The following is a 14834-nucleotide window of genomic DNA, read 5'->3' on the forward strand; positions in this document are numbered from 1 at the left end:
ATTAACCATAGCTTGTACGAAGAACATATGAGGTCTGGAGCAGCACAATGTTGTGCAGGGAAAAAAGAAGTATGTAATCATCTCATTAAAAATGGATCAGTATTGATTTTTTTCTGTGTATTTTGCTTTATTGTTTTGAATTCAGGCATTTTTTCCCTACAGTAATAGTTTAATACACACACACATATATACAGAGTGAGAGAGGGAGAGAGAAAGAGAGAGAGGGGAGGACCTCAACTTCTGCTCCACTTTGTGTGAATAGATGGAAATCAGTCACAAGTATCTCAGTGCCCCATTGTGTTCTGGGAAGTCTTTGTTCGAGCATCTGTTGCCCAAACATTCTCCCCAGTGTCACTCACTCTAAATTGGTCTGTTCAGACGAGTTGCAACAAAACTCACTCCCCTTCCCACAGAACACACTCCCACACATAAACACGCACACAGAGGGGAGGGCTGGGAGATTCCCTAAACACAAGTAGGCGAAAGAGTTAATCTTTGTTCCTTTTGTTTGTGAATGAAACACAGATGATTGTAAAAGCTCTAAAAACAGTGGCGGGATCTTAAAGCGATGCTCGTGGGAAAGCTTTGCCCAAAAACGAACATTTGAGTTATTGATTTCCTGCTCAACATGTGCTTTTATTTTTGCCATCGCCATTCACTCAGGAGGAATTTGTCCTCAGTTGCTCAAATTGTATGCAGAAAAACAAACGCTGAAGGTGTAAGCCTTTTTCCAGTTGCTTCTTCTGAGTGTTATTCAGCGCTAAAGCTCTTTAATATTTGCATCGCCTGTTTTTATGTTTGAATATAAAGATGGGAAAAGGGATTTGTTGTTGTGATTGATTAGCAAGCATTGATGCATGGATGTGAGAATTCTACTGGACATGTTGGTGAAGTGAAGTAAGAGTTTACGTGTTTATGTGGGAGAAAGGTTGATGGGCTGAAAATCCGTCTTCAATAAGGTGTTTTTTGCTTTTTGTAATCATAGTTTACATATTAAATAATTGACCTAATTCTTCGTTTCTTACCTTAAGAAGGTTTGGTAACAGAAGGAAACAAGTGTAATGAAATTCAAGATAGAATTCTTATTTTTTCAAGGACTTTTATTTTGAAATAAGGGTGGACATATATATTAAGATAAAGAGCTAGCATATCAACATAACCCATGGAATGTAAACAATAGATGCACTTAAATTATGTAAATCAAAACACGCATTATCCAACAACACAATATAGGTTCTGCTTTGAAAATCAAAATAAATAAGACTTTAAGTTAAAAGTTACAAAAACAGCTCGCTGTCAAGCCAGCGACAAGCTACAGCAACAAGAAGTCTCTCTGGACTCGTCGGGACAGGTCGGAGCCTTTTTCATGAACAAAAAGAAAAATTAAAATCTGGCCTAAATTTTATTTGAACTCGCATGATTTCACCTGCCGCTCAGAGACTTGGCAAGCTAGCGTGCAACAGAGGTCGACCGAACACATTGTCATCAAACCAACTCGGATAGATTAAAGTCAACTATAAAACAAAGGTCACTTTTTCACTCGTGTATTTCGATCACAGGAGAAAAAGATAGCACACAATTTTGACCACGAGACACAACGGTAGGACATTACCGCACTTTTCACACATTACAAAAGATGTTTTCGTTCTCTTGGTGGTTTTGGTGTATCTCATAATGTACCGCCATTTTTATTTGCCACTGCTGGCTCACACCAAAGTCATTTTTTCGCTTTATGTTTAACAGGATTTATCAGTTGAAGAAAACGTTACGTGGATCAGGACGTGAGGCTTAACGGAGAGGAGAGTAGACTCGCTGTGCGCTCACACCAAATGGCAGAGGACGCTGGAGAAAGCACTGCACTGCTTGTGGCGTGAAAGCTCAGCGAGTCTTGATTTCTGTCAGGCCTATAAGCCAGTAAGGCAACATAAATACAGAATGCCAAAATGTTTCACGTCCTCCTTCCCTCTCCTCTCCGCAAGCCTTCTTAAAGCTACTGGAAAGTGTAAAACCAAGATGAATGCATAAGTAAAGCGTAATTTCTCAGGCATTATTAAGAATGCATAAACACAATCACAAAGCAAACATGACATGAACAATAAATCATACACAAAGCAATAAATATGGCTAAAAAAAGTGTTAGGCTATAGTAATAATTATAACACTGTGTATCTGCCGGGGCTAGCAGTACTAGTAGGTTAGGAGAACTCTAACTTTGGTAACTAGAGTCAGTGGGATGCCTACACCTGTTCTAGATTTTGTCGCTAAAGCATTTAAAGTAGCTGACATACAATCAATCGATCAGTCAGAGGCAGCATACAGTTATTCAACCATCTTGGACAAGAAGCTGAAGAAATACAGTTAAACTGCCCAAAATATGACTGGAGAAGTGCTGCAGGCTCGCATTGTTGAAACTGACCTGCAAATAAACCCAACAGCACAGAGCGAACAGCACTAATGTTAAATTCCTTCATAAATAAGGGTACAGGGAATTCTCACACAGAATTCCCCTCTGAGCAGCACAAGGATGAATGCTGAGCTGAGTGAAGAACCCTCAGAGTAGTCCCTAAAAATGGGTATACAACAGTATACAGCAGTAACAACGGCATGAAAAACAAGCTTAAAAAAAAAAGGAAAAAAGGAAAAGTCAGCTTAAACTGGACGAACACTGAGCAGCGCTACAACTGCTTGGATGAAAAATGCAATATGCACAAAGATAGGTACTCTGCTGGATTTAAGAGGGAACAGAAAACCCAATGTCTTAATTCTTTGTGAAAAGACCAACATCATATACTGGCCACACAGAGTTAAAACTATTAGACTATATATCCCTGATTAAATTCAGCCCTACAGTAAAATCCTTCCCTACTCATCTGAAACAGAAAGGCGGCTGAAGATGGGCAGTCGTCGGCCCTCGAAGCTCGGTGACTCTGCGCCACTGGAGGAAGAGCTGAGGGAGCAGGAGGATGTGTAGCCTTCTTCAGAGAGGGAGTCAGCTGAGGAGCAGCGCTGAAGGCTGGGACAGGCATTCAGGGAGGCTGGAGGCTGCTGGGGGAGGCGGTAAGGGAGGCTTTTGGGCGTGAAAGTTGAGGTGGGACACCGGGCGCTGACGGAATCGGTCACGGCGAAGAAGCGCAGAGCTGAATCACCGCTGTCACCGGCCAGGTCACCGATGCCAGAGAAGGGGAAGGGGTAATGCTTCAGTGGGCCGGGTTCGGGAAAGAGAGGGGAAAGGAGCTCAGGGCTTCCTACGGAGGACGGAGGAGGAGAGACGGAGGAGGCCCTGGTGAAAAGGAAGGAGGAAGGCTGTGACTCCTTTACTGGCTGGAAGGTCTGCGGAGAGGAGGAGAAGCCTGCGAAGCTGAGGCTGTGGCGCAGCAGAGGAGGCCTGAGCTTCTGCTTCTGTGGAGACGCCGCAGCACTGCCGGCGTTGAGCTCATCCGCGTTGTGAATGAAGTGGCAGCGGGCGCCGTACGGACAGAAGCCGATGGTGTGGAACGTGCGGCAGGGCTCTGTCTTATATTTGGGATGGCGGTTGAGGCCTCGCAGCTCGTCCATGCCGTGAGCAAACTGGCACTTGGCACCGTACTTGCAGGCCCCGCTTTCCTCATACGTGCGGCACAGTTCCGTCTTGTATCGAGTGGAGATGTGTGGTGGTGGTGGTGGTGGAGGTGTGGGTCTGGAGGAAGAGGAGGAAGCGGCTGAGGAGATGGAGGTGTTACTGATGCATAGGCCGGGTGGGGGGAGTAGCAGCGGTGGGGACAAGTTGGCTGTTTTGTCCTCTCTGCCTGCCAAACTGTTGCCCTCGATCATGCTGACCGAGCGGTCAACTCTGAAGGGGATGTGGCTGAGCGAGGAGCGGGGAAGCTGACCCTCCCTGCTCCACTGCTGGGTGGAGGTCGCATTCAGGCCCCAGCAGGCTGACTCGGTCATCTCAGAACTGCTGCTGTTGAACTTGGAGTTTGGGAGGGTCACAGGGCAGAGAGAGTGACGTCGCTGGAAGCCGAGCACCCTGTGACTGTGCTGCTGCCGTTGCTGCTGGGAGCTGGTAGACGAGCCATCTGTCGGCTGCAGGCTGCGGAAGTTCTGTTGCACAAAAGGAGAGAGGAGAAGAATAGATGAGTGCTGTGCATTCCTGGAGCGCTGGAGCGGCGCTTGCAGGGCCAAGGCGAGCTGAAAGGAGATTTTAGACTTGCAGCTAAAGCCGGAGGATTTGCTCAAACATCTCTAAAGTTGCACAAAAAATAATAATTAAAAAATAACACATAATTTAAAAGAAACAGCAAACAGCCTGTTTTCCTGTCACTTTTTCATTAAATAACATTTAAAAATTGCAAAAAAAAAATTAAATGAAGCCCCAAAATCTGAAAAAGTTAACACGTGACTGTAAAGTTACAACACAACACAACTATAGATTGAACAGCTTTTAACACCATCTGAATCTGAATTTTCTACAAAATATTAAAGTTTAAACCACACTCATGCTTTAAATTAGACAATAAATTTGTAGCTTTTCATCCCTTTATGTTTATGAGCTTAATAATTTACTCCTAATTCAGCTCGTATAGGCACAAGCTGATGCTGGTACACATGTATAAAGGTTTTCGATCGGTCTCTCTCACCTTGCAGAACTCCTCATCTAGTTCCAGGAAAGGTGTTAGAAAGTCGGAGGGCATGGTGAGCTCCACCGTCCTCTCCGAGTCAATGAGCTGTTGTCTGATCTCACAAGGATATTAAGCACAGAAGTTTTTGGGGTCCAAAGAGAAGGAAAAACAATTCTGAAAAAGCTCAGCAGTAAAATTAAAAAAAATGTTTTGGGGGAAGGAAAAGGAAAAACAAAAGTAGGCCAGTCTGTGTGAAGGAGACAAGAAGTTTGGGAAAAGAGCAAAGTGTCCCCAGGAGGAAAGTCACTCAACCATCTGTTGGAATCTCCTTAAATAGTTGGGGAAACCCACCCACCTCCTGCCTGTGTGCTTCAGGGGGCGGGCAGGGAGGGGTGTGTGTGTGTTAATATGCGTTAATGTGTGTGTGTGTTTGGGGGGGAGGGGGTCCTGAATTGTAATGGGCAGGGAGGGCTCAGAGAGAGGAGGAGGGAGCTGAATGAAGCTACTTTTCTACCCATTCATTACCAAATCCTTAAAAGAGGATTTTTTCTTATTTGGAGGGGGGGGGGGGGCATGCTCTTATTTTGTTTAGGATCAATAAAGCTGAGGAGTTAATGATAAACAACTTATTGTCATAAGGGGAAAATATGAAAAAAGTATGTCCGTATCCCCCCGACAGGCAATCAGCCTTAAAATGAGCAATGCTGTTTATTTATCCAAGACGTTTTTATACATCTGTTCTTCTGAGATGATAATACAATTTATTTGATCATTTTATTTATTGTTTAGCTACTGCATTAAAATAAAAATTCATATGGATTCTGGGTCTACGTTGACAATAGATTAAAAAACATTGTTAAAAAATGTCATTAGCAGGTTGTCCATGAATGAATGTTCAGTCACAATAAAACATTAATAATAGCCTGGGATTTGTTTATGAGCCTGATTTAAGCCTATAGGACCTCTTAGTACTTTTTATTTAATTTTTAAAATTTTTCCTTTTTGGTTTAGATTTGATCTCATGAAGCACCTTTCTTGACTGGTATGCTTGAAGTATGCTATATTCCCTTTATACTTACGAAGAACATTCAGTAAAACTGAGTTGAGCGATCTCACATTAGCTTCTTTGTGCATGGGGTCTGGATGTCTCCCATATGTCCTTTTCGTCTGTCTCTGAGTCTAAATTTCATTTATGTTGAATCCAAAATACCCACCGGTGTAAACTGAGTTTGAAGGTGTCAGAAAAACAAAACAGCCCTTGTGAACCACACCCAGTTTTGTGAGTCGTTTAAGTTGTTCAAAGATATCCCAGAGGTGTTACTGCTCAGTCATTTCAGCTTTTTCCAGAAAAAAATAAAAATAAAAATAAAATAAAACAAAAGAAACTGATTGGACCAAATGTTGCCACCATCACTGAGCTTTTCATCAGTTTCAACTGCCAAAATGCTCTCTGTCAGTTACTGTCACGTCTGTGGCCTCACATTTATGAGAGATAAGAAGTCGTCCTTACATCTGGGTCAGTGGTGAGTTTTCATCTTCGCAGATACTGTTGCTGCGCTGCTGCACTGTAGCACTGTGGACACTGCAGGCACATTTCAGGCAGCGTTGGTGTCGTTGTCGGCCTGTGTGAGAGTGCAAAGGGTTTAAAAGCCACGCAGGAAAGGTGTGACAGAATTTCAAATGGGTGATAATGGTGCAGATTTTTAAACAATTGTTTTGGGGGAAGTATTGATAGTGTTCTATTATTATTCATCTACAGGCCTGTTCATGTTTACAGCTTGAAAAGGGCCGTCGATGACTGAGGCACAGATGAAAAGGCAGGTCAGTGTTCAGGCCATAAAGACTGAGTGAAAGTCCTGAATGGTGAGTTTGACGATTGTGCTATTTGCTGCATGAAAATGCAAATGTCCTCTGGAGCTCACATTAGCCTGTTTGGAACCTTTTTCCTATATGCAGTAATCGCTAACTAGTAATCATCACACGTGTTGCTTCCCGTAGACTCTTTCCAGGCAGCTCTGTCGCCTCAATCACAAAGAGTATTTCCAGTTCTGCAAATGCATCTGAACCAGATTATTTTCTCTGTTTTCCACTTCTGTTTAAAGACAACTGTGAAAAGTATCCCCACTTGATTTTACTGGAACACCAAAGCTCACATATAAATATGGCTTAAGAAAAAAGAACTACAATTACCAAAGTGCATTAAAGTAAGAAACATCCATTTGCGTGGCCATACATGTGAGTCAGGTAAAGAAGTGCTTTGAAATCCTAGGATACATCCTTGATTCGATTTTCAGAATATAAGGACCAGAGATGGGCAGTAACGTGTTACTGTAATCTGATTACTTTTTTCATGTAATGAGTAAAGTAAGGGATTACTATTGCAAAAACGGTAATTAGATTACCGTTACTTTCCCGTAGGAACGCTGCGTTACTGCGTTACTAAAACCGTGATTTTTTTGCAAGAATGTCTCATGACAGTGACGTAAGCGAGTGCGACGTTCGTGACAACAGCTGTGTGCAGATCAACAATGGATCATATATCGAGTGCAGAGAGAGTATGAGCGTGCAGCGTTTAAAGCGTGGAAGTACTGACCTTACTTTGAGTTTGATTCCATAAAAAGTGACAAAAACATTAGTGTCCGTTGTGTGTGGGAAGAAAACTTCTTTTTACAGCGAAAAAACCCCTAAACTTCCAAACAAGCACCGAGTAGCTACGACGTAATGGGAAACTCACAGAGAAACTCGCGCATTCTTCCACTGACCGCTGCACACCTGCACCAGGGTAAACCTCCGCCTACCCCACTCCTGCTTTACAGGTGAAAATAGAGCAACAGCACCGCTAGTCTTTGACTTTATTTATTTTCTGCTGTGTTTTACTTGCATCTATTTGAAAGACTGAGTGTAAACACACAAAAAATATATTTTATGTGCTGGAATGTGCAGAAAATAGGTTTAAAATATTAAACTAATTTCTTCCAGTCAGTGAATGTTGCAGATAATTAAATTTTTGCTTGATGCATAAAGTTAAAAGATTAAAACTAATAAAACAAGTTTTTAAAAGAGACTTTTCCATTTGATTACATTTTGTATGATGATTATGCAGAAAAAGTAGAATTGGGCTGAAAGATCTATCGCTTTATCACCTATTCAGGCTGTAAAGCGTGTTTTTAAAAAGTAACTAAGTAACTAAGTAATTAATTACTTTTGAAAATAAGTAATCAGTAAAGTAATGGGATTACTTTTTGGGGGAAGTAATTGGTAATTAGTTACCGATTACTTTTTTCAAGTAACTTGACCAACACTGATAAGGACCAATGCATTTATATTCTTTATTCCTCAGAAGTGGGAATTATGGTCAGTTTGTGTGGGTCTGCAGATTGAGAGGTTGTGGGTAACATACACATACATAACTACATGCATTTCTCACACCTGAGGGTGTTGGCAACATGACAGGTAAATGCTGATTGATTAAAAACTTGACTTGAACAGGACAGTGAGTTCACCACAAAGGGGAAGAAACCCCAAGAAATAATGAGAAGCACAGATGGAAATCATTACACAAAACAAACTGTCCACTACAGTCACTTCTTATGTGTGGGAGGAGCTAAGCTGAAGGACCAACAATGTCACAACTGAGATGCAACAAAAAAAGACTTGATATTTTTTGCCTGCATTTGTAATTTTTTTCTCCTCCTGTAAAAGCACTGATGTCTGAGTGTGACACCTATTGTTCAGGAGAATCCTGCAGTAAGTACTCGCACTCTTAATGCTGGGGTAAATGGGGCGGAGATGTGGTGATGTCACTGTTCATGTTCAACACAGACAACACAGCGAGGGCCGTGCTGTTACCATCAGCGGTGATAAGTACCCAGAACTGTGAAGATGTCTGCAGCAGACAGTTTCCTGCTGCGTGCCACATTTGAGGAATCTTGTTACTTAAACACACTCTGTGTTTAAGTAACAAACAAAAACTCAAAATAATCCCAGGCAGCCAAAATCAAATAAAAATGTATGAAAATCTATAAACTGAAATCAAAGGAGCTTGGAAAGAAAAGCGTCTGGACTTCTTTAAGTTACTTGAAGACGTTTCACCTTCATCCGAGAAGCTTCTTCAGTTCTAAGGTCAAATGGTGGAGAGTCCCAGATATAAACCTGGTGGGAGTGTCCCCCCACAGAGGGACAAAAGGACCCCCTGATGATCCTGTAATCGCCTGAGCCAAGGTGTGAAACTGGGTGTGGGTCACAATCAGCCAGAGTTTCGGGTGAGCTCATTGTGAAACCTGGCCCCACCTTATCATGCGAATTCCTGAGGTCAGATGGCCCAGGATGTGAGTGGGCGTTAAGGCGTCTGGGGAGGGATCTCAAAACTGGATTATAGATGGCAGAGAGTTGGTGTCGTAAACCACCGCCTCTGTTCAAAGATGGTCGCTCACAGTGGACATAGATGCTTCTTTCACTCCTCTTTCAAACCATCTGTCCTCTCTGTCCAAAATGTGAACATTGGCATCCTCGAAAGAGTGACCTTTGACCTTTAGATGCAGATGGACAGCTGAGTCTTGTCCTGTGGAGGTGGCTCTTCTGTGTTGTGCCATGCGCTTGTGAAGTGGCTGTTTGGTCTCTCCGATGTAGAGGTCTGGGCATTCCTCGATGCTGTACAGCATACACCACATTGTTAAGTCTGTGTTTTGGAGTTTTGTCTTTCGGGTGAACCAGTTTGTGTCTGAGTGTGTTGCTGGGTCTGAAATGCACCGGGATGTCATGCTTGGAGAAAACTCCTGAGTTTCTCTGATACACCGGCTACATCGGGGATGACAATGTTGTTGCGTCTGTCCTTCTTATCCTCCCTCGCTGGTGTCTGATCTTCTTTTCTGTGCCTCTTTGCTGACTTTTAGACTTGTGGGGGGGAAACTCCCACTAGGTTTATATCTGGGACTCTCCACCATTTGACCTTAGAACTGAAGAAGCTTCTCGGATGAGAGGTGAAACGTCTTCAAGCAACTTAAAGAAGTCCAGACGCTTTTCTTTGCAAGCTCCTTTGACTACGACGACCTGGACGACTGAGAACCTTCAGATATAAACTGAAATGAACAATGTAACTGTTTGTGTCTGACATGGAACGAATCTGAAACCGATTACAGCTTTTTCCATTGATAAGTTAAAGGTGAGATTTAGAAAGGATAGTTCAAGGTCATTAAAAAAATTAGTTAACTGTAAAATAAACAAGTAATCCAAAAAAATCAACTAGACTAATGCGATCACCGAACAGAAACAGGTGAAATCCTGTGAAATGAATGGAAACAAATGTGAAATGAAAACAGACAAAAGAAAGTTTAGAACATAAATGACAAAAAAATGCATTTTCTTAAGCTTTGTTGTTGTTTGTGGCTTTTAGATCTGAGTGACAGTTACAAACACAAACTGTAACAAAAACACGTCTTATCACAACGCCTCGCCGATACAGTACGTTACTGTAGCAAGCGTGTGTGTGCGTGTGTGTGTTCGGGGGTAAAACTGTAATTCAGTGTGGTTTCCTCCCTGTGGTCATCAGGTTAGGTAAGACTTTCGTTGTGCCTTTCCCACCTTACACCCCCCTCGCCCCCATTTTTTTCAGATCAGTACATGAATCTGTTGCCTCTCCTTATTTTCCTCTCTCTCCCTCCGTTGCTGTGGTCTGGCCTTCTGAGTGACACAGCAACTGAATCTATTCTTACATAACCAGTGTAACTGTCTGTGGGTGTGGGGTATGTGTGTGTGTCTGCTTTTGTGGCTGTTTCCTTGTGTATTTTTGCTGTTACAAAACGGTGGTTAAACTAATAACCCACAACACGAGTGCAGAGGTGAATACCTTCATTGCAAATAATCGTACCCACAGAGTGGATTCCTCTTAAAGCCGGCTGTCGGCGTTAGACCAGGGCAGAGGTAGTTCTGTGGAAAACGTTAAGTCGAATTACTGTTAGAGAAGAATGCACAACTGATGATGTTGTGTTGGGTTGTGTGCACAAAAGTGCCACAAAATGCTACAAAGAGGAGAACTCTCAGCTCTGCACAAAGTGGGTGTGAAAGCTGCGTTATCCGTTTTGGTTACAGATAATGGTTGTCGCAGACTTCCTGAATCCAAAAAAAGGTGTGTGAGGAGGGGATTTCCAAACGACACCAGCATCCAGCGTGCAGGGTGAACCGCATTACTGAGCGCACGAGTTTATATTCATTTATTTATTCATATATTGAGCTGTTGTTCTGTTTATTTCTCACTCACCATCGATAACTCCACAGTTTTCCCTTCTTCCTCAGGTTCACTTTCCTATAAATCTCACATCAATAATCACCCGTTCTGCCTACTTCCATCTACGTAACATTAACAGATTGCTTCCTTCTCTTTCCACCCAGTCTACGTCCATTCTTGTCCACAGTCTTGTTACCTCCCATATTGACTACTGCAATTCTCTTCTGCATGGTCTCCCCCAAAAATCCCTCCATAAGCTTCAACTGGTTCAGAACTCTGCTGCTCGCATTATCACCAGAACCCCTCCTACCAGCACATCACCTGTTCTTCGGGAACTTCACCTGCTCCCTGTGAAATTCCGGATAATTTTCAAACTTCTTCTGCTCACCTTCAAGGCCATTCATAACCTCGCTCCTCCTTATCTTTCTGACCTGTTAACCACCACCTGTTCTGCCCGTTCACTTCCTTCTTCTTCTTCCATCCAGCTTGCTGTACCTTCCTTCCGCCTCACCACCATGGGAAGCAGAGCTTTTCAGCTGCTCTGATCCCAGACTGTGGAGCTCTCTACCCCCAGAAATAAGAAACATTGGTTCTCTCCCACAGTTTAAATCCCAACTCAAAACTCATCTGTTCAAATCTGCATATTCACTGTGAATCCACTGTTTGTTAATTTTATCTCGTGCTTTTGTTTTATTGTTCTTATTCTGCCATTGTTTTACTAAGTGTTTTATCCTATTGTAAAGTGTCCTTGGGTGACTTAAAAGGCGCTCATAAATAAAATTTATTATTATTATTATTAATATCAGTACAATCCAAAGATTGCCACAACCTCCATATTATATTCTTCACGGTCATTACAAATTAAATGCTTGGGATAGTTCTCTTGTCCAGCCCCACGTTTTATAACACTGTTCGGTATTTTCCATAAACTTTTAATATTATTTCTATTTATATCTAATTACTTCTTATAGTATTCCTTTTTACTATATTTAAGTATATTAATTAACTTATTTTTATATATTTTATATCTGATTTCAGCATCTTCAGTTCTCTTTCTTAAGAAATCTCTGTATAGAGCATTTTTCTTTATAGATGCATTTTGCAGACCTTTTCTTATCCATGGACAGCCCATATGTTTATGTTTCCTACTATATTGCTTTATTGGACATTATTATTAAATACCATAATGCATGAATTAATGGAAACCCTTGTAAAAACAAAAAAAACTACTTTTAATCTTTTTATTAAAATTATTTATTTTATTTTTTTATTTTAACATAAAAAGACGCATCATAGATCCAACATTCAAAGCTAGCATTTGACCAAAGTCAAAGTGTTAGTGTGCAGCACATGATATCCTCCTCTGTAGATAACAGAAAAGAGCTTTTCTGCTCTTTCTGCAGTGTATTCACTCTGCCCATGAAACGCTGCAGCACTTATTTATTTTTTTCTGCTGTGAAATGATGTTCTAAAATGGTTAAAATGCTTTCAAATGACGTGTAATTTGATTCAGAATGGGCCAGCAGCAGTGGGATTTTCATTTGGTGCGTTGGGAGGATAATTAGTTACAGATGAGGCAGAAAATACATCTTAAAAATTACCTTATGAACCGATATAGAGCTTTGAGTGGACTTATACATGTGTTAGGAACTACTATCAGGGGTATGTTCCCGCAGTCGTGGTGGTGGGTCACCGAGTCAGTTAGCAGTAGTTTGGGTGGAGATGAGGGAGGGGCAGGTTTACAGAGGCTGGCAAAAACAGTAAAACAGAGGTTGGTGGTTAGGTCGTATGTTTTCATTATGCTGACAGCCAACACAAACATGGGACGTGACATGTGTCCGTCAACACTGCTGATACTTTGACAGCCCGCTGGTGTGTGCTCTGAAAATACAAGCTGTACGCAGTTCTCGAATAACTCCAAGTGAACATGCATGCAATGTAGATTAGTTTTTGCTTTGTCACATCCACACACACAGTGTCGCTGCCTCTCTCGCGCACACAGACCCAGCATGGTTTTCAGCCCCCTGTCTGAGCCTGTCTTGGCCTCTTTGTCGAAGCCAGCGGGACAAGAGCCCCATTGTCCCGAGGCTTCTCCATATGTTCCCATATTCATCTCAGTGAAGCTTTATGGACAATACCGGCACACAGGATCTGATCAAACTGTCCTCTGAGGCTTAAGCCAGGACAAGAGCTCACCAGAAGCCTCACGTGGCTGTACTGCAGTGAACTGCAAATGGTTGAACAACTGATCACTGAAGCTGGTCCCGGCAACAGTGAAAGTGGCTATTTGATGATAACACAGGTTTATGTACTTTTAGATGACCAAGGTCTCTCCACCTTCAGCCATAAGTAATCCCAATCCTGTGTTTTGACATCTTTAGATGTCTATTTTATTTTGTACTCTTGAGACTTTGGACGAAAAAATAAATACAAATTTGGAAATCAAATATTTTGATAGTTTTGGGGGTTCCTGCTCAACATCTATGAGTACTTTGAGCTCAGGGTGTTAATGTCACGACTCAGACTCCAACACTCTTGGTGAATTAGTCCATATGAATGAATCTAATAAAGAATACATTCTAACATAAGCATAATTTTTAGCGTACTCGTTATTTTATTTTCAAGATTGGAATGAGTTTTTACATGAAATCCGTCTGGGAGTTTTTGTATTCTTTCATGCAGCTCTGTTGGGTAGAGGGACGTTTTTTCTTAAATGCTGTTTAAATTGAATAACCACATTTACTAAATTAGACTCACAAATGCCTTCTGACCGGACCGTTGGGCACTTGTGGATGCAGACAAATAACCCTGGTGTACGACAACAAGTGGTCAAGTCACACATCAGGGTTTTTTATGGGTTGCTAAACAAAGGTGTCATTTAAAATCTTCCTGTGCATTCAGAGTCAGTTGTGTGCTAAAAGAACAAAGATTATTCAGACTACCTGTGAGCATCCTGGGGGTTATCAGGTGGTAAACGAGACACTATTGTCAGACTTCTTTGAATCTGCTCTTAAACGCTTAGAGGACATCCTCTTTGGAGCAGCAGTGTTCCACATGAAGTCGCTTTATTTTAACTACCTAAATAAAATAAAAAAACAATTAATGGTTTTGATATTCATCCTGCCATCCTCCCTCTCACTGCCCTCCATTGTCATGGAGGTAGCTCTTTTAGGTCATTTCCATTTCAGGGTGGATCTGAATAGTCATCATGTGACTTGTTTACAAGGATATAGTTGTTGTGGTGTGTGGACCCACTGCACCCACATCTTTAACACAGCTGATTTGACTTGTTTGTTCCTTCCTGGCTCGTATCCCTGTTTTATGTCTTTTCCTTCTCATAGAATAAAAAACAACAACATTTGTCATTCATTTGTCGTTAACACATCATTAGGTTTCATAGTTAGCGCTAACCGCGGATCATTTTCACAACCTTCTCAAACTGTATGACAGAACTGGTGACTGCAGAGGACCGAGTGTTTTCTACTTTGTGTGGCTAAAGATTTTCCTCCTGTGGCCTTTGGCACGAGTACAAACACTGGTCACGACAGCGTAGATGATTTTGTGCGCTCTGTGTGTGTTTTTGAGTCATAGCGACCGAGCTCAAAGTAACACGTAATGTTCATAGATCAGTCTTGAACTCATATTTGCATTTAAAATAAAAAGCAGGGTAAAAAAAAGAGCATTAAAGGTGGGTGTGGTCACACCTATGTAGGGATGGGTACCGGTGTCCGGTGCCATGATGGCGTCGGTTCTGACATAAACGGTAGTAACCAGACCGAAAAGCAGCGCACATTTCGGTGCTTTATTTCGGTGCTTTTTTTTTTCCTGAGCTGTGATACACTTTAGATTCTAGCCAATCATTTTACGTTTCCGAAGATAGTAGGCGGGTCCAGGTACGTACGTTCTTTTAGAGCAGAGCTACAGATTAAAAATGCCCAAGGCGAAGCGGTCAAAGTCTGGCTGTACTTCACAGCAAAATATGCAAACTCAGCAGCTGTAACAAGTGCTTT

At 41.9% G+C, this 14834-nt stretch overlaps 1 protein-coding gene across 1 annotated transcript; it reads right to left on the bottom strand.

The window, feature by feature from the left end:
* Window positions 1-1079: 1079 nt before the first annotated feature.
* LOC146503260 (mRNA decay activator protein ZFP36L1) lies at window positions 1080-5129 on the bottom strand. The gene is made up of 2 exons (XM_085183967.1): window positions 4620-5129; window positions 1080-4083 (listed from the first exon to the last, which is right to left on the bottom strand). Exons 1-2 carry the CDS (start codon window positions 4671-4673, stop codon window positions 2863-2865), a joined length of 1275 nt encoding a protein of 424 aa, XP_085040093.1. The 5' UTR covers window positions 4674-5129; the 3' UTR covers window positions 1080-2862.
* Between the last annotated feature and the right edge of the window lie 9705 nt (window positions 5130-14834).

The sequence above is a fragment of the Neolamprologus multifasciatus genome, chromosome 14 (assembly GCF_963576455.1).
Source record: "Neolamprologus multifasciatus chromosome 14, fNeoMul1.2, whole genome shotgun sequence".
NCBI classification, from domain to species: Eukaryota; Metazoa; Chordata; class Actinopteri; order Cichliformes; family Cichlidae; genus Neolamprologus; species Neolamprologus multifasciatus.